Below are 27,331 nucleotides of genomic sequence, written 5' to 3'. Positions count from 1 at the left end.
GATGACCACCACAAATAAAAAGGTATAAACATTTCATTTTAAAGAATGGGTAGAAAAACCCTTGTCTGTATGTCACCTATTTGTTAAAAAACTAAGCTAGAGGAATATAAAAAATCACAATTAAACAATTAGACTTCCTAGTCAAATTTATGTCACAACACTACTAAATCATGGACTTTGGAATTTTAGAAACTTTTCTCCTCACATTTAACTCCGGACTACCTAGACAAACTGTTAGCACAGAACAGAGCTGTAAAATAGGGATAAAACCACCCAGGGTCATGTATGGGAATTATGAGAATTAAATGAGACAGTGTGAACAATTAGGTGAGTACCTGGCACACAGTGGTATTTCTCTTTCTCCTTTAACTGATCCCAGATTTTCCAAAATGAATAAAGTAAGGAGAAATAATTGGGATGCAGGCTCTAAGTAAGATGAGTCTCTGTGAATGGTGAATTCAAAAATGGCTTCTGAACACTTTTCTAATTTTCAGAAAGAACAAACAATTCTTCCTAATTAACCAACAGTAACACAAAAAGGATCCTAATGTTGTCTAAACACTGAATGAGAGAAAAAAGTTTAAAAATATAAGAAGAATGGGTTATAATATCAAAAGGTAAGCTCTGTATCATATACACTCTCTTTACAATAAAGCCCTTTGGTCCAATCCTAGGCCAAAAAGCTAATTAAAAAGCTCTCAAAAACTGATGCAGTCATCTCAAAATGACAGAGAAGTAACATGAAAGGTCACTTATTGTCCAAAGATGAACAAACTGAACTTCAAAAAGAAAAGTGAATGCAACCACTTGGTAGTAAAAATCCATTAATCCATAAACATTATTAAAAATGAAGGAGAAAAAAGTAGAGGGAAGGGAATGGAGAAGGAAAAATAAGAGAAATCCTCCCCTACCTCAGTCACTGGGTATCACAGGTAATAGCCATAAACCTCATTACTCTGAAAAACTGCACTTACAGGAAAGAATTCAGGATTTACCCTGCGTCTCTTGTCTCCTGTACAACTGTACTTCAAGGTAACTAAATACTATTAATTGATAAGAGAAAGTTTTTCTTTACAGAAAAAAATTATTGCTAAGAAATGTGGAAGGAATTATAAAATTCAGAAGCTCACCACTCTACAACTAATAAAAAGTAGATTCAGCAATAATAATCAAAGGATGAAACCATCAGATGAAAATTTGAAGGGCAACTTTTTAAAATGACCATGTCCCACTATGTGAATGCTCTGATCCATTATGGCATCATTAAAAGTGGGACAAGAAGGCACTGCATGGCTTCTGATGTGATGTAATATCAAGTCCATAGCACCCCACTTATTAAGTATTCTTGTCAAAAAGGCTGAAGCATATTCTAAACAAGCCTATGGTATTAAAAACTTTCTATCTGCAGGAGATTCAAAGAAGACAGAGGAACAAACTCGATATCACAAAGAAGCAAAAAAACCCAAACATGTTATTTGGGATCTTGCATAAAGGAGTGAACTGCTTTTCAACAAGTGAAAGACATGCAGGGTTTTTTAAAAAGGGGGATGTGGTGGGGCTGCTCTAGATTAAGACCTTTTATACATAAAACAAAAAACAAATTTGATACAACAGGGCAAACCTGAATATGGACTGTCATATGATACTGTTAATTTGTTAGAAATCATTTAACCAAAAAAATGTGTCTGAAAACTTCCATAATAAAAAAATTAAAAATAATTCACAAAAACGAGAACCAACACATTAACACTATCATAAATAAAGAAAATTCTTAAAGTAGAAAACTCACATGTTGGTACTACTGGTGGAATAGTAGGTGGGGGTACAACAGGTGGTGGAACTGGAGGTGGCATGAAACCTACATGGAAAAAAAAAAGACCAAAAATAAAAGTCACTTTCTTCTAAATCAAAGATTTCAATAGCTATAAATGAAATTCTATTTTCTTAAAAGTTATTACTACAACCTCATATTTATGAATATATTTTCCATTTAAAAAATTACTTTTATATACACTACCTTATTTGACCCTTAGTAATAAGCTAAGTGAAACACAGAGGTCCCTATCACGAGCATATCCTATTTATTTACTCATTTGTTGAAATCCTGTGGCACACTCTATGATGCTGTAAAATCAAAGATTAAAGTCAGGCCAGGCAACCTGTTAATATGTTAGTGTGGTGACTGCATGGGGAGTTAACAGTGTATTTCAAGCTGCTGATAATATTATATGCAATAAATGTCATCTGTAAAATGTGCTATTGCACTTCTTTGTTATATATGCTGTTTACCCACTATATCAGAATACTTTAACCTTGGATGTTACTATATTTTGTTTTGAGCACTGAAACAAATCTTAATAAAAATAAGTAAGAAATAAATAAAATACATTTAATATTGGCTGTTTTATGATTTTAAATATCAGATGATCAAACTATAAATCTGCTTCCCTGCATTTTTAAAATATAGAGTTACCATTAAATTCCACTAGAATTTAGTGGCTAAAAATAATGGGGAAATGGTTTAGGAAAACTGGTTGGTGAACAGCTGGGGCCCTCACAGTTTCTAAATGATGTGACTACTTTGTCCCGACTAAATTTATTTGATGTACCTCAACTATATTGAAAGCTGTAGATAGGATGGCCATTATTAAAACAAACTTAGAGCAGCCCAAATCATCACTACTAGCTGGAACAATTTTCTAGTAGATTGAATTTCCAAATACATGCTCATGTTTAAATTTTCAGAGTATATTCCTGCTGTCCCTTCTCTTCAATACAGATTAATATAAAAGAATCAGACCCTGATTAAGTGGTAGAGGGAGGAAGGTAAAATGCAACTGAAAGGGAGGGGTAAAAAGTAGGCAGAAGCTGGCCTAAGAATGTGACTCTGAATAGGACACAGGATTCTGGCAGTCCTTGAAGCACATCCACTGGAGTAGAGCCATCAAGTTTTACAAAAATAATTATGCTAAATTAAAAAGAAATTAGATATTGGATCTGAGACTAGGACTGCCATAACACACTTCACTGATTCATATACCAGATGTTCTGCCAGTGAACTACTGTCTGGGCAATGGAAGGAGTTAGGTTTTTTTGTGATATTCTCCTGGATTAGTCAAGGATCTTATGTATATAAAATAGTCTTGTTTGGGCTTATCATCATTGCCCAAAGTTTGCTGAGCTTTTTACCAACCACACGGCACTGGCCTCCTATTTCCACTTTTTTCCCCTTTTATGAGATAGACTTGGAAGTGACTTCAGAATTCATAAATTATCGTTAAGTCTATTCAGTGCCTTTCCTCAATGGAGCTTAAAGCACAGCACATAAATTTTCTTATTTAGCCCTGGAGCATCACTAAGAAGCAACCAGGAACTATGGCTTGCCACACAGGTTATGCTTGTGCCAGAGCAGTGGAGAGGTTTGAAATTGCTTCTCAAGTATCCCAGAGTCAGGAAAGGATTTTTTTTCCATTAAAAAAAAAGGGGGTGGGGGGTGGGGGGACTATAAAATCCATCTGGTACAGTTTTTGAAATAATCATTTGAAAATATCTTCTGAGAAAAAATTTTACTTTTCAATCACAAATACAGAAGATATTTGATGAGTAACTTTCCAACATTTAAAATATAAAAAGATAAAGTTCTTGTTAAAATTTGCATCAATTACATATTAAACTGTAATTAAAAATTTTATGTTACATGACAAATTACAATCATTTTCAGACAATGAGTTTACTTTGGGGCCTTGTTGACAGTTTTTAGGAACTCTATTCATGGCTATGAACTTAAATTACAGAAATCAATTCAGTAATTTTTTTCTATAGTATGCAAATAATTAGTTCAAAAAAACAGAAATAGTTTTGAAAAAAGATATATCATTTCATCCCTTGTATTCTCTCTCCTTTATTCTTTTAAACCTCCCATGATCCAATACTAAAAGCTCTCTCTCTAAGCTATGTAAGCAACTATTTATATTTAATTGACATGTGTTAAGTAATCTATAGTTTTTACCTAGAAACAATGATTCAAGAAACTTTTGTTTAGCAATAATTTATTAGGTCAAAAAAAGTATTACAAATTCAAATAGCATTTTAAGATATACTATAATTTCTAATGTCAAAATGGAAACCTAATGGTTTTTTAGGAGGACTAATCCATATAATTCAATGCACACTTTCTGATGAATGGGTGATAACTAGAGAACTTTTATATAAAAACTTCAACATAAATTTTAAATTATTTTAAGGCATTTCAATGATTTTAAAGGAGTCCATTTCTTTTCTGTCAGTGCTTCTTAAAGGTGGTCCACCAACAATATGCATCAGCTGGGAACTTGTCAGAAATGCAATTGTCTTGCCCTACCTCAGTTCCACTGACTCAAAAGGAGGCTGGACCCAGCAACGTGTGCTTTAACACACCCTCCAAGCTACTTGGCTGTAAAGCTATGGTTTGAGAATCACTGCTCTACAGCATTTAAACCTGGGAAAAGAATAATTTAAACGATACTATAAATACAGTTCAAATGATAAGATGAAAATTTCTTACCAGGAGGTGGTTGTGAAGGGTTAAAACTTGCTCGGAGAAAAGGAGGTGGAGGAATTGGACTGAATCCAGGAGGAGGAACTGGCATTGACACAGGAAATGCTGGTGGGACTAAACTAACTGTAGGCACTGCTGGAGCTACAGGAATCTTTTGTGGACAGAAAATAAAAAGTCCATGTATCATTTTATCCATCTGCAACGGTTACATCTTAGGACAACCAAAGGTAAATTATTTGTTTCTTTTAAAAGGAAGGTAACAAATATCCTATATTAAGTTCTTTTGTTTTGTTTTGTTTTTACAAGTGAACCTACTTGAGATAAAAGCAAGACAGTATTTTTCAACAAACAGTGTACGTGGAGATTGTGAAATCTACCTTATAGTCAAGTGATGTAAAAATGTGGGCATCTCCTTCAATAGTGAATATCATGCTCAATTTTAAACTGCCACCTCCCACTAAGTTTATAATACCTAGCTATGTTATACAATCTAATCACCCTTAGGAAGCATGTCACTAACAGCTTTTAAATGGCTCAAATTTCTCAACTGTTTTCTACTCCTAACCATAAATTCTTTTACTCATCCTGGGTACAATTCCCAAATATTCTTCTGCATTATGGCATGGCTGTATCTCTCTCCTGAAGTCCACATTGTATCAATGGTCTATTCAACATCTCAACTTTGTTGTCTAGAAAGACACTTCAAACTTTACAGAGACAAAACTGAACTCCCAACTGTCCTTCCCAAAACCACGCTTCCACAGTCTTTCTCATTCTCAGATAATGGTAACTCCATCTTTCCAATTTCTCAGACCAAAAACGTTGCCTCTGCTCTTTCTCACAACTCAAAACTAGTCACACCCACCGGTCATACCATGACAATACACCTAGTACCTGACAATTTCTTGTTGCCTTCACTGCCATCAGTCTAGCCTGAGCCACCATCATCTCTCACCTGGATTGCTGCAACTGTCTTTTAACTGGTCTCTTTGCTTTTATCAATGCCCACTATTCTATTTTCAAAATAGCTGCCAGTGTAATCCTATAAAACTCTAAGCCAGATCGAGTCACTCTTTTCTTCAAAACCTCTCATGGCGCCCCATCTCAGAGTAAAAACCAAAGTCCCCCTAGAGGTCTCACTTCCACTAAGCTGCCTCTCACTCACTTGATTCTTGCCCACTTATTACTCCTGGAACACACGAAGCACCCTCCTGGCTGTGGGCCTTTGCACTGGTTGTTCCCTCTGCCCCTAGTGCTTTCTTTAGATAGCCACATGACTAACTGCCTCAGCAACTTTAGGTTGTAGCTCAAATGTCATGTTCTCAAGTTTACCCTGACCATTTTATTTACAATCTTAAACACCTACCTACACACTCCTGATGATCCTTATACTACCTTCTCCCTTCCACAGTATCTTATAAACTTATTAATTTTATATTTTCTGTCTCCCCTATTGAGAACATACGCTCCATAAGGGCAGGAATTTGTGTTTGTTTTTTTTTCCACTGATGTACCCCTATCCCAGGTGCCTAGAACACTGAATGTCACACAGCAGGCAATCAATAAATATTTGTTCAATAAATAAATATCTAAATATGAATTATACCTTTCTAAAAGAAAAATTTTTTAAATGCTTATATTTAATATTAATCTATTTTGGACAATTTCTTCCAAATTTTATAAAGTAAAAACATCAGTGAAAACAAAAATGTAAAACACCACATTAAACAATTTAAAAAAAAAACAAAAAAAAAACCACACCCAGCACTAACCTGTAACATAGCAACAGGTGGAGGGAAAACCTCTGCCTGGGTTGTGACCACTGTCTCCTTTTCAACCGGAGGTGGGCTCTGAGTTGTCTGGACCGTCTCTTTAACGGGTTCTGAGCTTTTCACAGTTTCCCACTCTAAACAAAATATTTGAAATTGATTTTCCTCTGGATAGGTGCAGTTTTTCATTTTCCTTCTATGTATACATTTATTTCATGTCTGAATAGTCCTTCATCTACCTTGGTGCATCTTTAAGATGTGTCTACAACTGTAGGTGTCAGCCTATTTGGTTCTGCTGAGATAAATCTGATTAGGATGCTAAGGAGTTCAAAGCAGCATGACATGAGGCACAAATCAAAGACACTAAAATATTTAGTTTAAAGAAAACACTTAAAAGGGATAGAATAGATACACCTCTCAAAGGCTGTCTGATTTAGGACGAACCAAGTTTATTCTGTTTTGTCACAAGGTACAAGGGGAAAACAACAAGGAAAGTATTAACCGAATACAGAAAAATCTTTCTGAAAATACAGAAAAATGCAAAAATAGAACAAAGAAGCTCCAATGGTTCCTCTGAAGGTTCATCTCCCTTAGAGGAAAGATCAAAGTCATCAGAGTGACTAGTAAGACTACATGACTTTGCCCCTCTCTGTACCTCTGACTTCATCTCCTTCTATCACTCCTTATGATACTCAAGCTATACTGGTCTCACAACTTTTTCATAGACTTTGCACTTGCTGTTCTCTCCACATGAAACACTCTTAGTTGCACATCTCACACCTCTGAATACCACCTTCTCCGTTAGACCCTCTTCAACCACTTAACACTGCAATAGCTCCACACTCATACTGCCTATCCCCCTTCCCTGTTTTTCCTTCTGAGAACTTACCAACACCGAAATACTATCTAGTTTATCTATTTTATTTATTATCTATTTTTTTCCCATTAGAACACAGGTTGGCAAACTCTTCCTCCTGTGAGTTTTTTAGTTTGTGCAGGCTGTGTGTTCTCTGTTACAATAACTCAACTGTTGTTGAATTTTAAAAAGTCACATACAATAGGTAAACACAACTCGGCATGGCTATAAAAATTTTCTTTATAGAAAAGGCTGTCAGTAAGATTTGGCCCATGGGCTATTAAGTTGCCAACCTCTGTATTACAATGCGCACTCCATGAAAGGAAGGAGTTTTGTCTATTTGTCTCACTGCTATAATCCCAGTTCCTAAAATTAAGCCTGGCACGCAGTAGGAACTAAAATATTTTTTGAATGAATCAATGTTCTGGAGGAACATCCATCCAAAAAAGAAAGACAGAAAGAGAGAGAGAGAGCAAGAGTGAGCAAGAGAGAATGACAAGAAGAAAACAAATGAAAAAGTGTTTGAAAATATGTGTGTGCATTGGCCTGTGAACGAAAATGCTATTCTGAAAATTAGCTAATACCGGTAGAAGAGCTAAGACATCAAGAAATAAGGTATAACGTATTTCAGTTCTTTCCCAAGTATTCATTACTCTGAATTTGTAACTAAAATTTTTTAAAATAAAAAGACAAATTTAAAAAAAAAGAATGGGCCTGATTATCATTTGGTTATAAGCTTTCTAGAGCCACCTGAATCTGAACTATAGCTCTCTAAGATTCTATTCCTGCCATTCTCAACATAGATACTAATCAAAATAATCTAGGAAGTTTTTTAAAGAAACTTCTTAAATCCTCAGTTCTCATTTAAACTCAAGTAAATGAAAAAATTAAGTCTAAAGAAGCCTCCATATATACAACTCTCTCAAAGACTGAAACTTTTTAAAAGACATATAGCATAAAAAATGCTACATTTAGAGTTCTAGAACACTATCTATACCCTGACACTTATGAAACAGATCCCATTAAGGATACCACTGAACAGGGTAATGTCTCACTTGTTCCCCACTTTTGCGAAAGGGGGAAGAATCCACGAAATAAAATAAACACAATTCACCCCATCATGCAAGACTCTAATTAATTACAACCCTTTAAGCATGTTTTTTAACAATAAAACTACCCGTAGGGTTCTTACCAGTATTTACTGTTTCCTGATCAATCATGCCTCCTTCTGCAAAACCTTCCAAGTCATCCACTTTAACTTTTTCCCATGGTATATATGTAACTCCAAGATCCACATCCCAGAACTGTTTGTATTCTGTTTTTACACCTTTGTTTAAAGCCCAAGCAATCTATTAGGAATGAGGAGAGGGAAAAAGAAAGCTCATGTATACTGTAAAAACAAGGCAAAACATATAAAATTATATGCTAACAATGTAAATACAAATAAATGTTAAAAATCAGCTGGACAGGCAAAGCATCAGTGCTAGAATAACAGTAGCCGAGGAAATTTTTTCCATGTATTTTCTGATTTTGTTTGTAAAATAAAACCTCTATTAGATAGCAGTGGTGTTTATAATATGGGATTTATTTCCACTTCTTACTATGACCTTAAAACAACACATTACCAGAAATAATTCAAATCTACTTTGCACCATAAAAATGTCAACCTATATTAGTGATAATTGGAATAGGTAAACAAAATCTTGGTACTCCAAGAGAACAAGGACACTTTAGCTGACATAAACTGACAAAGCATGGGCATATTAACTCCTTTGAAAGTACTTTTTTTTTTTAAAGCTCTTTATTGGAATATAATTGCTTTACACTCTTGTGCCAGCTTTTGAGGTACCCCAAAGTGAATCAGCTGTATTTATACATATATCCCCATATCCCCTCCCTCCTGCGACTCCTTCCCTCCTTCCCCAACCCATCGCTCTAAGTCATCACCCATCATCCAGTTTATCTCCCTATGTTATGCAGCAACTTCCACTAGCTACTTATTTTACATTTGGTAGTCCTTGAAAGTACTTTTGAATTTTCAAATTCAGTTGCTGAAACTGATGGAATAAATTATCTCCAAATAACAGAAATAAAATGCAAATTAGTTACAAGAAATAAAAATGGAAAAATACACAATAAATACTCAGTTTAAAGACTAAGAGAAAACAAATATATATAAATAAATCCTTCACAAGGGCCAGGGTTGTATAAGACAAGATATTAAAAAGCAGACATTAGTAATATAATTAAGGGGTAGGATTAGGAAGCACTGGGAAGGAGTGAATGAAAAACAAACTTGTAAAAAATAAAAAGTTCTTATCATAAAATGGTGCGTCGGTTGACTAACAGTACTGCACGTGTGATTTCAAAGAACTGTTTAAATAAGGTTTTGCTTATTGTTTTACCTATAGCCAATTCTATAATTCAACAATACTAAAATAATAAATTTCTGTCAGGGTTTGCTGATAACATTAAAAAAGAAGGTGAATTAAATACAGGAAATGTTCTAACAATCCAATAAAATAAGAGCATGTTCTCCCCTACCCCCAATCTCACCTTAATGACCTTGGACCCAATTTTATATGACCCGGAACTAAGTTTCTGAAGAGCCCGAAATGCGTCTTGTCGATGAACCATGCAGACATAAGCACAGCCCCTGGGAGGAATCATCTATTAAAAAAATTTTTTTTCTTTAGAAAAGGTGTAAAGGAGGGCAAGTCATTTCTGGCATTTTATAGTTTCAGTGGTACAGAACATTGATTACTATTATTGAATCATTCCCCTTTTTCTTCCTCCAGCTGTTTACTGGTACAATTCATGCACAATCAATCACAGTTTAAAAAAAAAAATTCAGAAGCTAGTTGGGTCTCATTCTAAGCCATGATATATGTGAAATCTTGAATATCACATGTCAATTAAAGTTTTAATGAAGAACTATTAAAACAAAACAAGGTATAAAGACATGGATATAATACCACCAAGATAAAAGGAAAACAATCTTGTATGGCCAACATTTTTGAAGGCATACAATTTATTTACAGTAGTATTTAAATTTTTCCAAATGTTATGTTGAGGAATGTGAGAAAACTCTGTATTTTTTTTTTAAACCTTAAACTATTATTTAAGAACTGATACTTACATTAATGGATTCAATCTGTCCAAACTCTTCAAAGAGGTTGGTTAAATCTTGCTGTGTTGCCTTCTTGTCTACCTGACCAACCCACAGAGTAGTACTACATACTGTCAAGATATAAGAGACAATGACCCAAATCACATAGACAGTTACTTCTTTCAAGTAGCTGAGGAAAAAGCACTAGTAACAATAATCAACTGAAGTTTAAGATAGTCATATTTTAAATACTTGTTAACTGACATTTTTATCTCTTATGTTTAAAATCAACTAAAATACCAGGTCCCCATTCACATCTATGCCAAGTTAACTCTGTGCGTTATCACCTGTTCTCAAGCGTGGCAGCACACACCAGTCACCTGTGGATATCTGGGATCCACTCTTACAGATGATGGAAAGTATGGGGTATGACAGATGGGGAAGTGGGAGTTTGAAAATTCTGCAGGTGATTCTAACAAAGTTTCAAAACCACTTCTCACTGCAATCCTGTGTACCTTTTAAATATCTTTCTTTGCTGGAATGATTAAGTGGATGTTTCTCCTTAATCAACAGTTAAATCTGAAAACAGTATCTTATCCTTAAGTAAAGAATAATTACATACAAAAATAACACAAAAAAAAGCTGATTCAGAACTCTGTGACTTGTTATCATGAAAGACTCAGGGACACTTAAGCACTGGAAGCCACTTCCCTTTAATAAATAAATAAATGCTACACATGAGACGTTTTGTCTCTATGAACACCTCCTTTTCCTGAAAACACTTACTTTAAAAATATTTACAGCTGATATATTTGCAGTTTTAATATACTTGGATTTATGTCAATGTCATTAAAAAAAAAAAGTCTCCACCTTTTGGGTTATCTTTTATCTGTAACAGAGCCTAAAACAGATTTTACTCTAGAGCTAATTCAGCCCCACATTAAGTCGTGACCATTGCAAGCTCTCTACTGAATGTGGGTTTCAATCAGGTCTCTCTCCTCTGGCTGGTTAAAACTTGAACATATTCCAGACCTGGGTGAGCTTTAAAAATCGTTCAGCTAACAGATCCCTGGAAATTGTTCTTTCCCTGCTCTTTGTTCTTTGCCTCATGCAGTCTCACCCTGTGCATACATAACTTAATATTCAACCAAAGTCTCAAAGGGCAGTGCATTAGTTTTCTTTTGCTGCTGTAACAAAACACCAAAAACTTAGTACCTTAAAACAGAAAAACATATTTTCTTACAGCTCTGGAAGTCTAAAATGAGCCAACAAGGTGGCATTCTTTCTGGAGGCCCTAGGAGAGAATTTGTTTCTAGCTTCGACAAGCTATCTGCATTCCTCAGCTCATGATCCCAACCTCCACCTTCAAAGCCAACAGTGTAGCATTTACCAATCTGTCTCTTTCCACATTCATGCCACTTTTTCTCTCTGACTCTCGTTTCCCTCTTTTAAGGACCCTTGGATTACACTGAACCCTTCTGGATAACCCAAATTAATCTCCCCATCTCAAGATCCTTATTAATCAGATCTACAAATGTAACATATTTACAAGCTACAGTGATTTGGACATGGACATCTCTGGGTGACCATTATTCACCTACTGCAAACACATAGCAAGTTTCTGAACCTCTTTCACTGAATAGTTCCTACCTCTTCATTATTCTGTTCTATATCTTACTGCTGACTTAATCTCCTCGATATCTGTTCCGTGTTTCCCCTACTGTTTCAGTATTGTCTCTCTACAAATTTTTCCCATGGACAACTCCATTCCCCCCCTCAGAAAGTAATATGAATTTTCTCCATCTCATGAGAAGGAGACACCTGATTCCTAGAATGTTACTGGTTTGTTGATGTCTCACATCCTCCGGACTACTTATGAAAACTCTTCTGTTCTAAGGATTAATGTCAGGGAAACACTACCATATGTGTCTAAAGTATGCTGGGACCACATCAAACTATTATTGCTTCTCAGTAAAGAGAATTTTGAGGTAAAAGATAAGACATATTTTCACTGTACTTTCTTATGTACTTCCTAAAGTTTTTAATTATGTGTTTTACCCATAAAATAAAACAGCAACAGAAAATACATTCCACGGTCAATAACTACATAAATGGTGGCAGCAAAACAAGACAAGTTAGGTGAGGAACTAAATGAAAGAGACTCCACATAAAAGCCCCATCCTAAAATTGGTGATTCTGAATGTCCTAATGGTAATCAATGAGGAGGCATAGTTGAGATTTTATGATCAGACCTTTGGCATTATTTATCAGACAGCACTAAAATGTTTGAATTTTGTCCCTCACCCTAAGGGATAAATAGAAATTTTCAGAGTTAGGAATGTCAACATTATTAAATTAACACTGGCTCTCATAATCAGGTAAGATTCGAAAAGATAGCCAAAGCTTGTTCAAATTGCTAGAATTTAGTAAGAAGGTGGCTGTCACCTTTAATTATAAGGCTGGATTTCCAGGATGCATCAGCACTGTAAGTTATACAAATTATTTATCTATCCCCAAGGCAGAAAGAGTTTTATTTGGAGACTTTCAGAAATTAGATAACCTGATCAGTGTTTAACTCTTGGCAAAGAATGACAATTTGCTCCATTTTATGTACTTTGCCCTTCTGCAGTCATGCTGGTTCACCTTCAAAGTCATAACCCACTAAGAATCATTTAGGCAGAATTTGGCACTAATTGCAACTTCTCGTCCTGTACCTCACACGCCTACCAAGTCAACTCTTTCATAGCACTCTCCCAAAACAAACCCCACTACCACCAAATCTGTACTAATTATACATTATAGATTAGCCTATAAAAGGAGGGAAACTTTTTACAACAGACATCTCCCCTTCGGTATTGATCTAGTAAGTTTATAATTAGCTTTAAAATTTGCATGCTTCCTATAATAATTACTCCTACGCACCCAGTGTCTACAGTTGGTTAGGACACTGTGCACAGAAGTCACAGTGTCCATGAAACAGACACGAGGCCTAGTCTACTTTACAAATCATTAGTCAAGTCATATTTTCTAACTAGCATTAAAAAAAAATTCAACTCTCAATAACTTTAGTATTTGAGTAGAACCTGCTATTCCTTTTTCTTTTCTCCTTTATCACATTACAAAAACCAAAAATATAATTACTCATATACCAAACCAGTTTTCAACCTCTTAGTCTGAAAAAAAGGTTGAGAGACATTGTAGCAGATAACCATTTTCTCAATGTTCCTAAATCCAAAGCTTGTAAAAGTACCTCACTTACCACTTAATGTTTTAGATCTAATTGGAGGTAATCCCTTCTTCTGTCGTTCTTTCTCCCTTTCTCTAGCTCTTCTTTCACTTGAGTATGAACGCGATGATTTCCTTTTTCTTTCTCTAGAGCGGGAGCGTGATCGCTTTCTGTGTTTACGCTTTCGAGAACCAGATCGTGACCTGGACCTTCGTTTTCTTGGTGATCTACCAAAAAAAAAAAAAAATCATATTTTACTTCTAATGACAATGTTACTTTTCTAACAAATTTCTCACTTCCAGGTGAGGGGTGGATAAAGACTGCCTTATATTTAGCTACCTCTTAAAACACATTTAAGCATAATCAATTTTCAAACACGCATTTTCTCAAATCTCTATACTTCTTAGGTCCACACTAGTCACAGAGATTTGTTTCCAATGATTCTTACTGACGCTGGGTGATCATTCACAACCAGGAAGAAGAAGAGAAACAGATTCTGTAGTAAGGGCCTCACTTTCTCTTAGTGTCTTCCAACTCATTTTTCAAATAATAGTCAAGAACAGGGATGAAAGACGGAAGAAAACAAAAAGATTCTTTAGGTGGCAAAGATGTTACATTCTTAAAATTAGGAAACAATGTTTTCAACAGAACATTAGGCCACACTATACAATTCTGTTTACAAGTTTTCAACCTCTAAAACCTCATGGTGCTTGACTTTACGATATAATGTGATACGGAAATACTGTTTCTTTTCTCCTGTCAATCATATGCCATTGAACTCTCTTCAAAATACTTAGTAAGGAGGTGTTGCTAAGACAAAGAAGTTGCTAAGACAAAGAAGTTATGGCACTAACACTAATTCATTGAAGAGAGGTCAGTTTAGAGAAAGATGAACTGACAGGCTCTCATTTGAAAAAGGTAAGTATAAGTAAGTTCTTGAAACATACAAGAAATGACTGAAAAAGTCATCAAAGATACTGCCTCTCTTCCAGCATTTACAGTTCAGATTTTATGGGATATTTGTGTGCAGAAAAGAGGGTATAAAAATATTAAAGATTAATGACTAAGTTTGAAGATAGTTTATAGCAAAAACAACATATATGTGCTACAAGAAGATTTACCATGTTAAGAACAAGGCATCTTCAACTCAACTTTGAATAAGCATGTACATTAGTGAGCCTTCGCCATGTTGAAAAGCCTACAAAAAAAACCATTTCTAGGATATGTTTTGTAACAGTCTGATATGCTTAATGTTTATAAAAATAATTTTTGTAGCTTTATTTTTAAAATCATTTTTGGTATTATGAGGTGAAATGGAACGTGAGAAATACAATGGAATTTCTCATACTATATTCCTCTACAGCTTGATTTAACCGTTGTTCAGAGGCAATAATATTCTAAGCTGACTATCATATATTAACTACAACCAGATTTATAACCCCCAGTTCAAGTCTCATGATACTGCTGTGACTCATACAGATTATTCAAATAAATGGCCATAGCCACACCCAATTAAAAACAGAACAAATATTTTGTTTTTGAAGTTCTGAATTACTTCCTCCTGAAAGAACATAAGATGTCATTCTCAAAAAAATATTTTCTTTAATCTTGATGCAAAGAAATAAAGGATGCGAAAAAAAAAATAAAGCCAACATTTTAAATGTTCACACACAGCTATTCTTAAATAGTACTGTAGAACCTTGAACGAGATCGTGAATGTGTTCTTGATCTTGAGCGAACAGCCACTTTCTTTGCTTCCTGTTCAAAGATCTCCTCTTCCACTCCATCTTGCCCTTCATCTATATCCATATCCTTGAAAGTCAAAAGAATAACAAACAAAATGCCTGGTTGAGATTCAGTGGATATTAATAACTCTGCCTTACAAAATATTCACTATAGTAGCATTAATGCCTAATAGTAAAATGGTTAGAATGTGGAGCTTAATGCGGAGGAAAAAATCATTTGGGTTTACATTAATTTATATAAAATAAAAATTACTTTACATAAAATAAAAATTATTACCATATTTTAAGAGTTTTTTCTGTAATTAATTTTAGGAATTCATGACCCAGAAAAACATTTACTTTTTACCTGCTGCTGAATATCTATGGAATCATCCAAATTTGCTTCAGGTTCAAGGAAATGCTGCTGACTGCTGCCTTGTGATGGTGATGCGGAATGCTCTGACCCAAATGTTCCTTCTTGACTATCCTGAGGAGTTGCCTATTGAGAATGTACGCAAACATACAAACATTGGGAAATAATGAATATTATTACAAATGAAAATTTAAACACCCAAACATCACAAATTTTTAAAAAGGAGTCCAATACCTAAAGAAATCTGTTACATCTTTTATGATCAATGTAAAATGGCACTTTTGTATAAATCCAAGTTTACTTAAAAGCACAGAATACCTCCATAAAAGGGGGATACTATAACACTAGAAAAGAATGGAAAGATCAAGTAGGTCTCCGAACAAATTTTCCACTGTGGAAAATATAAACTATCAAAAATAAAGGGACTGTATCATGAATGATATATAAAGAATTACGTCACCCACTGCACGTGCAGAAGCAAAACAAAGCTCAAACTCCAATATCAAAATCATTGATCCAGCAAAATCAGTTCTCAACTTGGGTCTTTTTCAACCTCCACCTCTAGGAATTCACAAAATAATATTAGCAAGTACTCAGATATGTAAAACATTTCAGAAAGATTAATGAAAGTCAGGCAATGAAGCCTAATTATAGGAAAAACTAAAATTTAAGCCCCCATCCTTCCCGACTAGGACACTGCTTACATGATGCTATTCAGTATTAACCTGATTAGCAATTACATATACTATGCTGTTAACTAAAATTAAGAAACTTATCATTATGAAGAAATGACTCCCTAGTTAAACATTCCTAAAACATGATCTCACAGGTGTTGAGGATTAATAAAAAGAGCTCCTGGTGGAACACAAGTTGGGAACTATTACAATAATTAACAGAAAAGAGCAACTCAAAACTACTGTTCCTCGCTACAAATTCTGTGATTGTGGACAAAGTTACTCTAACTCTGAATTTGTCTCCCTATGGGTAAAAGGAATACAGGCACAGTGATTACAGAGAATACTGTATCATAAATTTCAAAGTTGCTAAGAGACTAAATCTTAATGGTTGTCACCACGAAAAAGAAATAATTATCTGACATGATGGAAGTGTTAGCTAACACTACAGAGGCAATCATATCCCAATATATAATCTTATCAATTCAGTATGTTGTATACTTTAAACTTACATGATGTTATATATCTCAATAAAATTAAAAAAAAAATTACTCTAATGACATTTAAACTGAATGAAAAGACAGCAGCATAAAAATTAAGAGCCAAAAAGAGCATTAAGGAACTGTTCCAAGGGTCTTAATTTATGAAGGAACAGGCTCCCCAAAGACAAGTGACATTTTCAAGGTTTAGAAATAAATTGAAGCTACAATTAGAATTAGGAAAGAGTTCTATTAGTTTTTATTCCACAGAATTGATCTGCTTTATTCCAGAGAATTAATCAAAAAGTTGGTAAATAAGTACATGTTTGAGAACAAATCAAAATGTTTTTTAAGCACAGTCCTGGCTTATGCCTTTAAAATGGGACAATAAAAATAAAACAACACAGCAAGATAATTTTCAACTTTATCCTGAGCCTGATTCAGTACTCGCACATCCTTCACATCATTTATTTCTTACCTCACCATTCATCTTGAGAATCCTATCTACCATCCACCCCACCTGTTTTTCACCTTTGATTTTCTATTTAATAGTCAACCCTTGGTATAATCAGCAGAATGCACTGCAACCAATGTTAGTTTCTGAGGTTCTTTTTTGAGCAGTTTTTACCTATTTGAAAAGGTTGTGACTCATGACTTTTATTCTTTCTTAGAGATCTTATAAAGAACAAAGAGAAAATTTACTTTTAATAGTCTACTAAACTTTACCTTATGATCTCACAATTAGCATTAGGTCCACTGGACCCATAGCTATATCTAAGATAAGTTATGGGATCTTAGCAGTCTTATTTTCCTATATACTGAAACATTTTGCCATTTCATCATCCTAAGAATTATTCCATTATTACTCATCAATTACTCTCAATTGTATTGAAAAAAACTAAAATAATAACAACAACAAAAAAGGAATTGCTGAGAAGGGTGATTCAACAGTGAAATAAACTGTCATCATTCAGTTTTACTGCATTGCCAAAAATACTGCATTATATTTCAAGAAGGTATAAATAAGACTGGAGACATATCTGCAGTCTCTTAGCTTTCCTTAGACAATGGATATTTATTTATTTATTTATTTTGACAATGGATATTTAGATGTTTCATTTTCTGTCCACAGTGGCAAAAAGAAAACTGACAGAGAAACATATTTCACAAAAAAAAATTTTTTTTTGGGCGGCACAGCTTGCGGGATCTTAGCTCCCCCCCCCCCCCCCCCCCCCCGACCAAGGATTAAACCTGTGCCCCTGACAGTGAAAGCACAGAGTCCTAACCATTGGACCACCAGAGAATTCCCAATATTTCACAATTCTTAAAAAATATATGATGAATACAAAGAAAAAGCAGCATTCTAGACTCTAATGGTAACAGTGAAATTAAATGTTTAAGTGAAATATCAGATGGTGAGTTTTCAAATGACTGCATCCTAAATGTATTTCTCAAACTCAAGAACTGATGAACGAAAAATGTATCTTTAAGGACAAAGATCTCTAAGGGTATTTTCATCCAATTAGTCATTCAACAAGAAGGACTTCATCTTATAGTATTTTAGAACAAGAACCTGGACTGTTCTGTTTAGTTAGAGGAACATGTGACATTTGAATTTGACATAAAAAGGTTTGCTATATTTCAACTATATTAAAATTCCTAATTAGGTTTTCTCCCCCATTCCTTTAGTCTCACTTTTAAATTATTTGTAAGATGACTAAAAAATACTAAAAAAAACCCAGAAAGACTACATAGGACCCAGGTGGCAAATGACTTTTTTTCCTGATATACTGATACATGTTCTTAGTATACATCTTGGTATATTCATCTTTAGTTTCTTCAACAATGTCTTCATGCATAGCATCAATAACATTGCAAAAAACAGAAGACAAGGGTAACAGCAGCTAGCAGAGACTTTCTTCGAGGCTGGGTTAACATTCATTAAGTATCACATTTTCATCAGTTACAAATCTACTTTCCTCTACTTTTTTCTGTGTAAGTGGCAGGAAAGACTTTGCCAAAAACCTTACTGAAATCTACACATGCTATGCTACGCCTGTAGCATTTTCCTAATTTATGAGTCTAATAACCTTACATCAACCTCAGTACCCTGAAATGCAACTCAAGTCTCTTAATGTATCACCCATCTTATGTTTTATCAGGTTCAGTTCTATTCTTTCCATTATATCCTCCTTTATAAAAAAACTACTGAAGCAAAATAAATTACATATTTTTGACATCCCACTGACAGCTCTTTAATATCAAGTGGCTGAATTGTCTATAATCTTTTTATGCCTAACATTCTTTTTAAAGACCCTTTATTAGTCTTATCACTTTCATCATCAGCATTTCATTCTGAGTTATAACTCTGATATCTTTTAGATATCCTGATAAAACAATTATCAAAATCACAATTCCAACTTACTCAAGGCAACAGAAATCATTCCTCTTATGATTGTTAGTCCCTTCACAATTTGATCATTCTCAGAAAGTGCTGCCATTTTCTATTGGTTTTCCATCATTAGATAAAAAACCTCAACCCATACCCAAGTGCGGTCAGTGCTGCAAGGAACAGAGTGGCACTAGCAATCCTATTTTTTTCTCTAAGACACTATAATAACTTTTAGGCAGCCACATTGTGCTTACTTGTAAACAAAAATGCTTAATTTTTTTGCATATTTCACCCCATCTTAAATACACTAAAGGTTTAGTAGAGCCAACTACACAACTTACTAAATTTGTTACTCTGTTGATATTTACTTTTCAATTTTAAATTTGTGATAGGTTTTAAACACTATTCACTTTATGCATTAGAAAAGCCGTTTTTTTCCTTCACTACTCCCTTTTCTTCACTGCTCATTTTTCAATAAGGAAGCTTTTAAGAATATTTACTCCTTTCAAAGAGAGATTACCATACCTTCGAAAATTCTGGAGCTGGTATTGTGCAAACAACTAAGACCAGAGTTCTTTTTTGTATTTTTGGTTGGTGAGATTCTTAAAATCACTCTCAAGTTTTTAGTAACTTTCACTTCAGTAACTGTGTTAATTACAAGCTGGTCAAGAGTACTATACCTTTATTGTTTCTGCTAAACCTTCATTTTACTGCTTCTGCTAAAGCTAAAATGAAACTGGAACTAAGGCAATTCAAAAATGTCACATTTACAGCTGAACAAGTCTGTTTAGATAAACTCTTCCATTACTACTACCTCTTGCCTCTGTAACAGCTCTGAGGTTTCCTATATCACTGACAACCTGTTTCTTTTCCTTGAGTCACAACTTGTGTTTTTCTCTGAATAACATCCAAATGGTTTTTTTGGCCATGGTATGCAGCATGTGGGATCTTAGTTCCCTGATCAGGGTTCGAACCTTCACCCCCTACACTGGGAGCACGATGTCTTAACCACTGGACCACCAGGGAAGGCCCCAAATGTTCTTTACTGTGTTCTGTCTTCAAATTTCTGAATTCTCAGGCAGATATATTTTATTTTCTTGATATAAAATAATGAATCTACTCGAACTACTTCTATCAGAATTATTTCTTCAAAACAAAGTAAGGAATTTCATTCTCATAATTCCAGGAACAAGTTCCAACACACAAATATCATCAAAATCCATTTTATATTTACTATTTGCGTTAAAAGGACAAGTTCAGGGACTTCCCTGGTGTTCCAGTGGTTAAGACTCTGGGCTTCCACTGCAGGGGGTACAGGTTCAATCCCTAGTCGGGGAACTAAGATCCCATATACCATGCAACACAGCCAAAAAATAAACAAATAAAATTTAAAAATAATAACTAAATAAAAGGACAAGTTCAGACCCCAGCAGTATCTGAGGTTTGCTATCCCTTCTAAAGTAATCTTTCCCTCTTCCATATTCCTATAGTCTTCACATATAGCTCTATTACAGAAACCAAGATACTGCCTTGTGTTCATACAGATACACACACTCCATTAAAGAAGAGCTTACTTGAGGCCAGATGCTTCTCTGTTCATCTTTGTATGAATCATCTGCATAACAACACTCATACTTTAAAACAAATATTTGTGGCATTGTAGTAAATTCACGAGCATCAAAAAGGTTTGATTATGAAGAAGTGTCGGTGGGGGCAATTTGTGGAAACTTGTATCTAAACAGTTTTACATTCATAAGTATTCCTCATATAGAGCAAAAACAGGATTTGTAATGGATTTTAACCCTAGCTTCACAACAATCTGACATTATTTGATCAATTCTAAGGGATGTTTTTCTTCACATTTTATCATCCCTGGAATTTAGAAGATTCTTAAAACTCCAAGGGATGTTATACATACTTTACAAGTATTTAAGAATTCTTAGCTATACAAAAAATAATGGTAGGTCTTAACACTCATGATACATGATACTAGCAGTGTACTTTAACAGTGGATGTTTCATTTCACTAAGCTTCATTTTCCTACAATGTAAATGAGACTCAAAATACCTATCTCATAAGCATTAACTGTAATCATGCCTAATAAAGCTCTTGCCACATACTAACAGTCTAATTAAAGATAGCAATCAATTTTGTCATTATCACCATCAACAACAGCAAAATCATCACTACCGTGCTTGACAGGGAACTGAGAGGAAAGGAAAGTTTTTAGCTGTAATACTGAAACACCATCTCTATCTTCTGTTCTCTAATTACAGTATACTGAAATTAATTTTTATAATGTTCTCAATGGATACATAACTTGCCAGACACATTATGATTACCAAAAAACCAAAATGAAACAAACAAACAAAAACTGGTCCTGAAAACACTGATCTTCCTAGTAATAAATAGCTAAAGAAAAAAAACACCAAATGACAGACTATAGACAGCAATAACTCTAAAGACCACAAGATGGGGTAATAAACCTTTTGAGGCTGTTGCTGTTCCAGGAGTTGCTGTCTCAGATGTTCAAGATTTTGCTGCTGTAGTTGTTCTGCTATCTGATGAAAGATGGAATTGTTCACAGATTCTGAAACATGAGAACTAAAAGGAAAAATAAGCGAAAGTACACTTTAAAATCCAATAAAGATAATATGAAAATAACTGAATATTCAAAAAGAACACCCCAAAATGCCAATTAAATGGACCATACTCTACTACAATGTTTACTTTTGAAATATTAATACAGAAAATAGAAAATGTCAGAATATTAACAAGTTAAAATAAAGATACACTCTTCGGTAGTGTTTCAACAGATGGATCACATTAGAGATACTCTGATGAAGAGCTGATATTATTGTCTCATACTACTAAAATACATATAAATTAGTACTTTTTACATTAGAGCATTTTAAGAAAATCTCAATAAAACACTTACAAAAAGAGTTAAAAGTATTTAAACACTGTCACTCTAACTCCTTTTTTTCCCCCCCATAAATACTTTTAATTTTTTTTTAACTCCTTCTTTAAACTATGAGACAGTGGGAAAATGTTCCATCAATCAATGTATGTGAAATCTACAATCATAATTGATCATACACTTTACAAAACTAATCTGCTTTCTTTAGAAAAGCATTCACATTAATTAGGTATGTTAACAGAAATACAATGCTTCTTATAAGTTTATAATTTATAATGTATAACATTAGTTTTTAATTTTTTCAAGTAGAATCTCTATCATAAGCATATAATTGCATTTTTATATAAGTATATTTTTAACATATTATCACAATATAGAAAACTAAATAACCACCGAAATAAGATAATTCACAGGTTTTCCCCACTCATCATCTCTTTCCTATTCTCCCAACTTTCTACCCCTACTCTTCAACATCCGCCTTCCAAATGGTCCTCTCACGAACCCTCACAGAACCTAGGGCTCTGCAGAACTGTTTGGGGGGGTAAGGGGGGGAATCACTGACTTACGTAAAAACATACAATCCATTTCTTTAACAAACAAAATCCCTACAGTCCTATTCCTTACTTCTGATTAGTCTGATATAACTCCCAGAATTTAGTATACTTCCCAGAAGTGGCCACTGGCACTAGAAGCAAACCTCTTTCCTATTATTTCAAATATCCTTAGAAAAGAATTAAATGACTTAAAGCCTCATGTAGACAACAGAAAATATCACAACTGGATTTATCAACACATCAATTTTCCAGTAAAGAATTCTGATATACCCCAACTATTTGCAAAGTTCTCAGAAGGATTCAAAATTACATAGGGAGGCAACAAGCAGCAATTCCAGCATCTTCCTGTGATGTGAGAGCTCAAGAGCCTGACATAATAACTTGACTCACTCAAAGTACACTTAGTAGCTCAGACGGCAATGTCCCAACCAATGTTAATAAAGACAACAAAAAAAATTTATGGTTTATAAAGAAAAACATAACTCTTACAGTTGAGAAGCTGGAATTTCCTTTTTGGGTTCTTCACTATGCTCAGAATCTTCCCCAAAATCAAACCTATCCATCAACTTCTAAGTGGGGGGGAAAAAAGAGAGAGAAACAGACAGATTTAAAAGTGCTTCACACAAATAAAAGTTGCAAATGCTATTTTGAAGGTCAATGACATCTCATTAATATATCTCTATTGCTTAAAATGTAAATGTTTCATATCATTTTATTGTTATACTCTAATAAAACAGTTTATTTGAGTGAATCTTGACTTTTCTTCAAAGCATTTTGACAGACATTGCCTTATGAAGCAAAACAATCATGTCACACAGGATAAATACCAGTACTCTAACTTTATAGAAGAGACTAGGATTAAAATAATTAAGTGGCTTGTCAACAATAACATAGCTTGATTAAAAAAACATCTAGAAATGCTAACAGCCATTAAAGGGGAAATCGACAGTAACACAATAATAGTAGGAGACTTCAACACCCCACTTACACCAATGGACAGATCATCCAAACAGAAAATAAACAAGGAAACACAAGCTTTAAATGACACATTAGACCATCTCGACCTCACTGATATTTATAGGACATTCCATCCAAAAACTACAGAATACACTTTCTTCTCAAGTGCACACGGAACATTCTCCAGGACAGATCACCTCTTGGGTCACAAATCAAGCCTCGGTAAATTCAAGAAAACTGAAATCGTATCAAGTATCTTCTCCAACCACAATGCCATGAGACTAGATATGAATTACAGGAAAAAAACTGTAAAAAATACAAACACATGGAGGCTAAACAATATGTTATTAAACAACAAAGAAATCACTAAAGAAATCAAAAAGGAAGTCAAAAAATACCTAGAAACAAATGACAATGAAAACACAATGACCCAAAACCTGTGGGATGCAGAAAAAGCAGTTCTAAGAGGGAAGTTTATAGCAATACAGTCCTACCTCAAGAAACAAGAAAAAAATCTCCAATAAACAACCTAATCTTATATCTAAAACAATTAGAGAAAGAACAAAAAAACCTCAAAGTGAGCAGAAGGAAACAAATCATAAAGAGCAGATCACAAATAAATGAAAAAGAAAGGAAAGAAACAATAGCAAAGATAAATAAAAGCTGGTTCTTTGAGAACATAAACAAAACTGATAAACCATTAGCCAGACTCGTCAGGAAAAAAAAGGGAGAAGACACAAATCAAGAGAATTATAAATGAAAAAGGAGAGGTAACAACAGACACCGCAGAAATACAAAAGATCATGAGAGACTACTACAAGCAGCTATATGCCAGTAAATTGGATAACCTGGAAGAAATGGGTAAATTCTTAGAAAAGTACAATCTTCCAAGACTGAACCAGGAAGAAATAGAAAATATGAACAGATCAGTCACAAGTACGGAAATTGAGACTGTGATTAAAAATCTCCCAACAAACAAAAGCCCAGGGCCAGGTGGCTTCACAGGTGAATTCTATCAAACATTTAGAGAAGAGTTAACACCTATCCTTCTCAAACTCTTCCAAAATGTAGCAGAAGGAGGTACACCCCAAACTCATTCTATGAGGCCACCATCACCCTGATACCAAAACCAGGCAAAGATGTCACAAAAAAAGAAAATTACAGGCCAATATCACTGATAAATATAGATGCAAAAATCCTCAAACTACTAGCAAACAGAATCCAAAAGCACATTAAAAAGATCATACACCATGATCAAGTGGGGTTTATCCCTGGAATGCAAGGATTCCTCAATATACACAAATCAATCAATGTGATACATCATATTAACAAATTGAAGGATAAAAACCATACGATCATCTCAACAGATGCAGAAAACACTTTTGACAAAATTCAACATCCATTTATAGAAAAACTCTCCAGAAAATGGGCACAGAAGGAAGTTACCTCAACATAGTAAGAGCCATATATGACAAACCAACAGCCAACATCATGGTAAATGGTGAGAACCTGAATGCATTCCCTCTAAGAACAAGAACAAACAAGGGTGCCCACTCTCATCACTATTAGTCAACACAGCAATCAGAGAAGAAAACAAAATAAAAGGAATCCAAATTGGAAAAGAAAAAATAAATTGTCACTCTTGGCAGATGACATGATATTATACACAGAAAACCCTAAAGATGCTACCAGAAAACTGCTACTAGCACTAATCGATGAATTTAGTAAAGTAGCAGGATACAAAATTAATGCACAGAAATCTCTTGCATTCCTATACACTAACAACGGAAGAGCAGAAAGAGAAATTAAGGAAACACTCCCATTTACCATTGCAACAAAAAGAATAAAATATCTAGGAATAAATATGCCTAAGGAGGCAAAAGACCTGTATGCAGAAAACTACAAGACACTGATGAAAGAAATGAAAGACGGTACAAACAAATGGAGGGACATATCATGTTCCTGGATTGGAAGAATCAACACTGTGAAAATGACTATGCTACCCAAAGCAATTTACAGATTCAGTGCAATCCCTATCCAACTACCAATGGCATTTTTCACAAAACTAGAACAAGAAATTTTATGATCTGTATGGAAATGCAAAAGACCCCGAATAGGCAAAGTAATCTTGAGAAGGAAAGATGGAGCTGGTGGAATCAGGCTCCCTGACTTCAAACTATATATACTACAAGGCCACAGTGATCAAGATAGTATGGTACTGGCACAAAAACAGAAATATAGATCAATGGAACACATCAGAGAGCCCAGAGATAAACCCATGCACATACGGGCACCTTATCTTTGACAAAGGAGGCAAGAATATACAATGGAAAAAAGACAGCCTCTTCAATAAGTGGTGCTGGGGAAATTGGACAGCTGCATGTAAAAGAATGAAATTAGAACACTTCCTAGCACCATATATAAAAATAAACTCAAAATGGATTGAAGACCTAAATGTAAGGTCAGACACTATAAAACTCCTAGAGGAAAACAAAGGCAGAACACTCTATGACACAAATCAAAGCAAGATCCTTTTTGACCCACCTCCTAGAATAATGGAAATAAAATCAAGAATAAACAAATGGGACCTAATGGAACTTAAAAGCTCTTGCACAGCAAAAGAAACCATAAACAAGATACGAAGACAACCCTCAGAATGGGAGAAAATATTTGCCAACAAAGCAATGGACAAAGGATTAATGTCCAAAATATACCAGCAGCTCATGCAGCTTAATACCAAAAAAAGCAAACAACCCAATCCAAAAATGGGCAGAAGACCTAAACAGACATTTCTCCAAGGAAGACATGCAGATGGCTAGCAAACACATGAAAAGATGCTCAACATCACTAATCATTAAAGAAATGTAAGGCAAAGCCACAATGAGGTATCACCTCACACCAGTCAGAATGGCCATCAAAAAATCTAGAAACAAAAAATGCTGGGACTTCCTAGGTGGCGCAGTGGTAAAGAATCCGCCTGCCAATGCAGGAGACACGGGTTCGAGCCCTGCCCTGGGAAGATTCCACATGCCATGGAGCAACTAAGCCCATGAGCCACAACTACTGAGCCTGTGCTCTAGAGCCCGTGAGTCACAACTACTGAGCCCATGTGTCGCAACTATTGACGCTCACGCACCTAGGGCCCGTGCTCCACAGCAAGAGAACCCACTACAATGAGGAGCCTGCACACCGCAATGAAGAGTAGCCCCCGCTCTCAGCAACTAGAGAAAGCCTGTGTGCAGCAATGAAGACCCAGCCCAGGGAATAAATAAATAAAATAAAGAAATAAATTTATAACAAAAAATGCTGGAGAGGGTGCAGAGAAAAGGGAACCCTCCTACACTGTTGGTAGGAATGTAAATTGGTACAGCCACTATGGAAAACAGTATGGAAGTTCCTTAAAAATCTAAAAATGGAACTACCATATGACCCAGCAATCCCACTACTGGGCATATACCCTAAGAAAATCATAATCCCAAAAGAAACATGCAACACAATGTTCACTGCAGCACTATTTACAACAGCCAGCACATGGAAGCAACCTGAATGCCCATCAACAGATGAATGGATAAAAGAAGATGTGGCACATATATACAATGGAATATTACTCAGCCATAAAAAGGAATGAAATTGAGTTATTTGTAGTGAGGTAGATGGACCTAGAGTCTGTCATAGAGTGAAGTAAGCCAGAAAGAGAAAAGCAAATACCGTATGCTAACTCATATTTATGGAATCTAAAAAAATGGTACAGATGACACCGG

General features: G+C 34.8%; 1 protein-coding gene across 8 annotated transcripts in view; it reads right to left on the bottom strand.

The window, feature by feature from the left end:
• The window catches only part of SCAF8 (SR-related CTD associated factor 8), a 204,305-nt gene that overhangs the window by 132,712 nt on the left and 44,262 nt on the right, over positions 1 to 27,331 (bottom strand). For 7 of the 8 annotated variants that reach the window (XR_009054339.1, XR_009054341.1, XR_009054340.1 and 4 more), the window contains 11 exons: positions 23,103 to 23,182; positions 21,626 to 21,743; positions 15,589 to 15,720; positions 15,197 to 15,309; positions 13,531 to 13,724; positions 10,302 to 10,402; positions 9,719 to 9,832; positions 8,355 to 8,511; positions 6,310 to 6,443; positions 4,544 to 4,688; positions 1,790 to 1,858 (listed from right to left, as the gene is read on the bottom strand). Coding sequence is in view for 5 of the 8 variants with exons in the window: in XM_057739333.1 (XP_057595316.1) it covers positions 1,790 to 1,858; positions 4,544 to 4,688; positions 6,310 to 6,443; positions 8,355 to 8,511; positions 9,719 to 9,832; positions 10,302 to 10,402; positions 13,531 to 13,724; positions 15,197 to 15,309; positions 15,589 to 15,720; positions 21,626 to 21,743; positions 23,103 to 23,182 (1,357 nt within the window). In the remaining 3 variants the exon portion in view is untranslated. The remainder of the gene's footprint in view (positions 1 to 1,789; positions 1,859 to 4,543; positions 4,689 to 6,309; positions 6,444 to 8,354; positions 8,512 to 9,718; positions 9,833 to 10,301; positions 10,403 to 13,530; positions 13,725 to 15,196; positions 15,310 to 15,588; positions 15,721 to 21,625; positions 21,744 to 23,102; positions 23,183 to 27,331) is intronic. The other variant, XM_057739334.1, reaches the window with a different exon arrangement.

Source organism: Hippopotamus amphibius, chromosome 6 (genome assembly GCF_030028045.1).
Source record: "Hippopotamus amphibius kiboko isolate mHipAmp2 chromosome 6, mHipAmp2.hap2, whole genome shotgun sequence".
NCBI classification, from domain to species: Eukaryota; Metazoa; Chordata; class Mammalia; order Artiodactyla; family Hippopotamidae; genus Hippopotamus; species Hippopotamus amphibius.
Note: the sequence above shows the minus strand (reverse complement) of the source record. Positions and strands in the feature narration are given on the sequence as shown.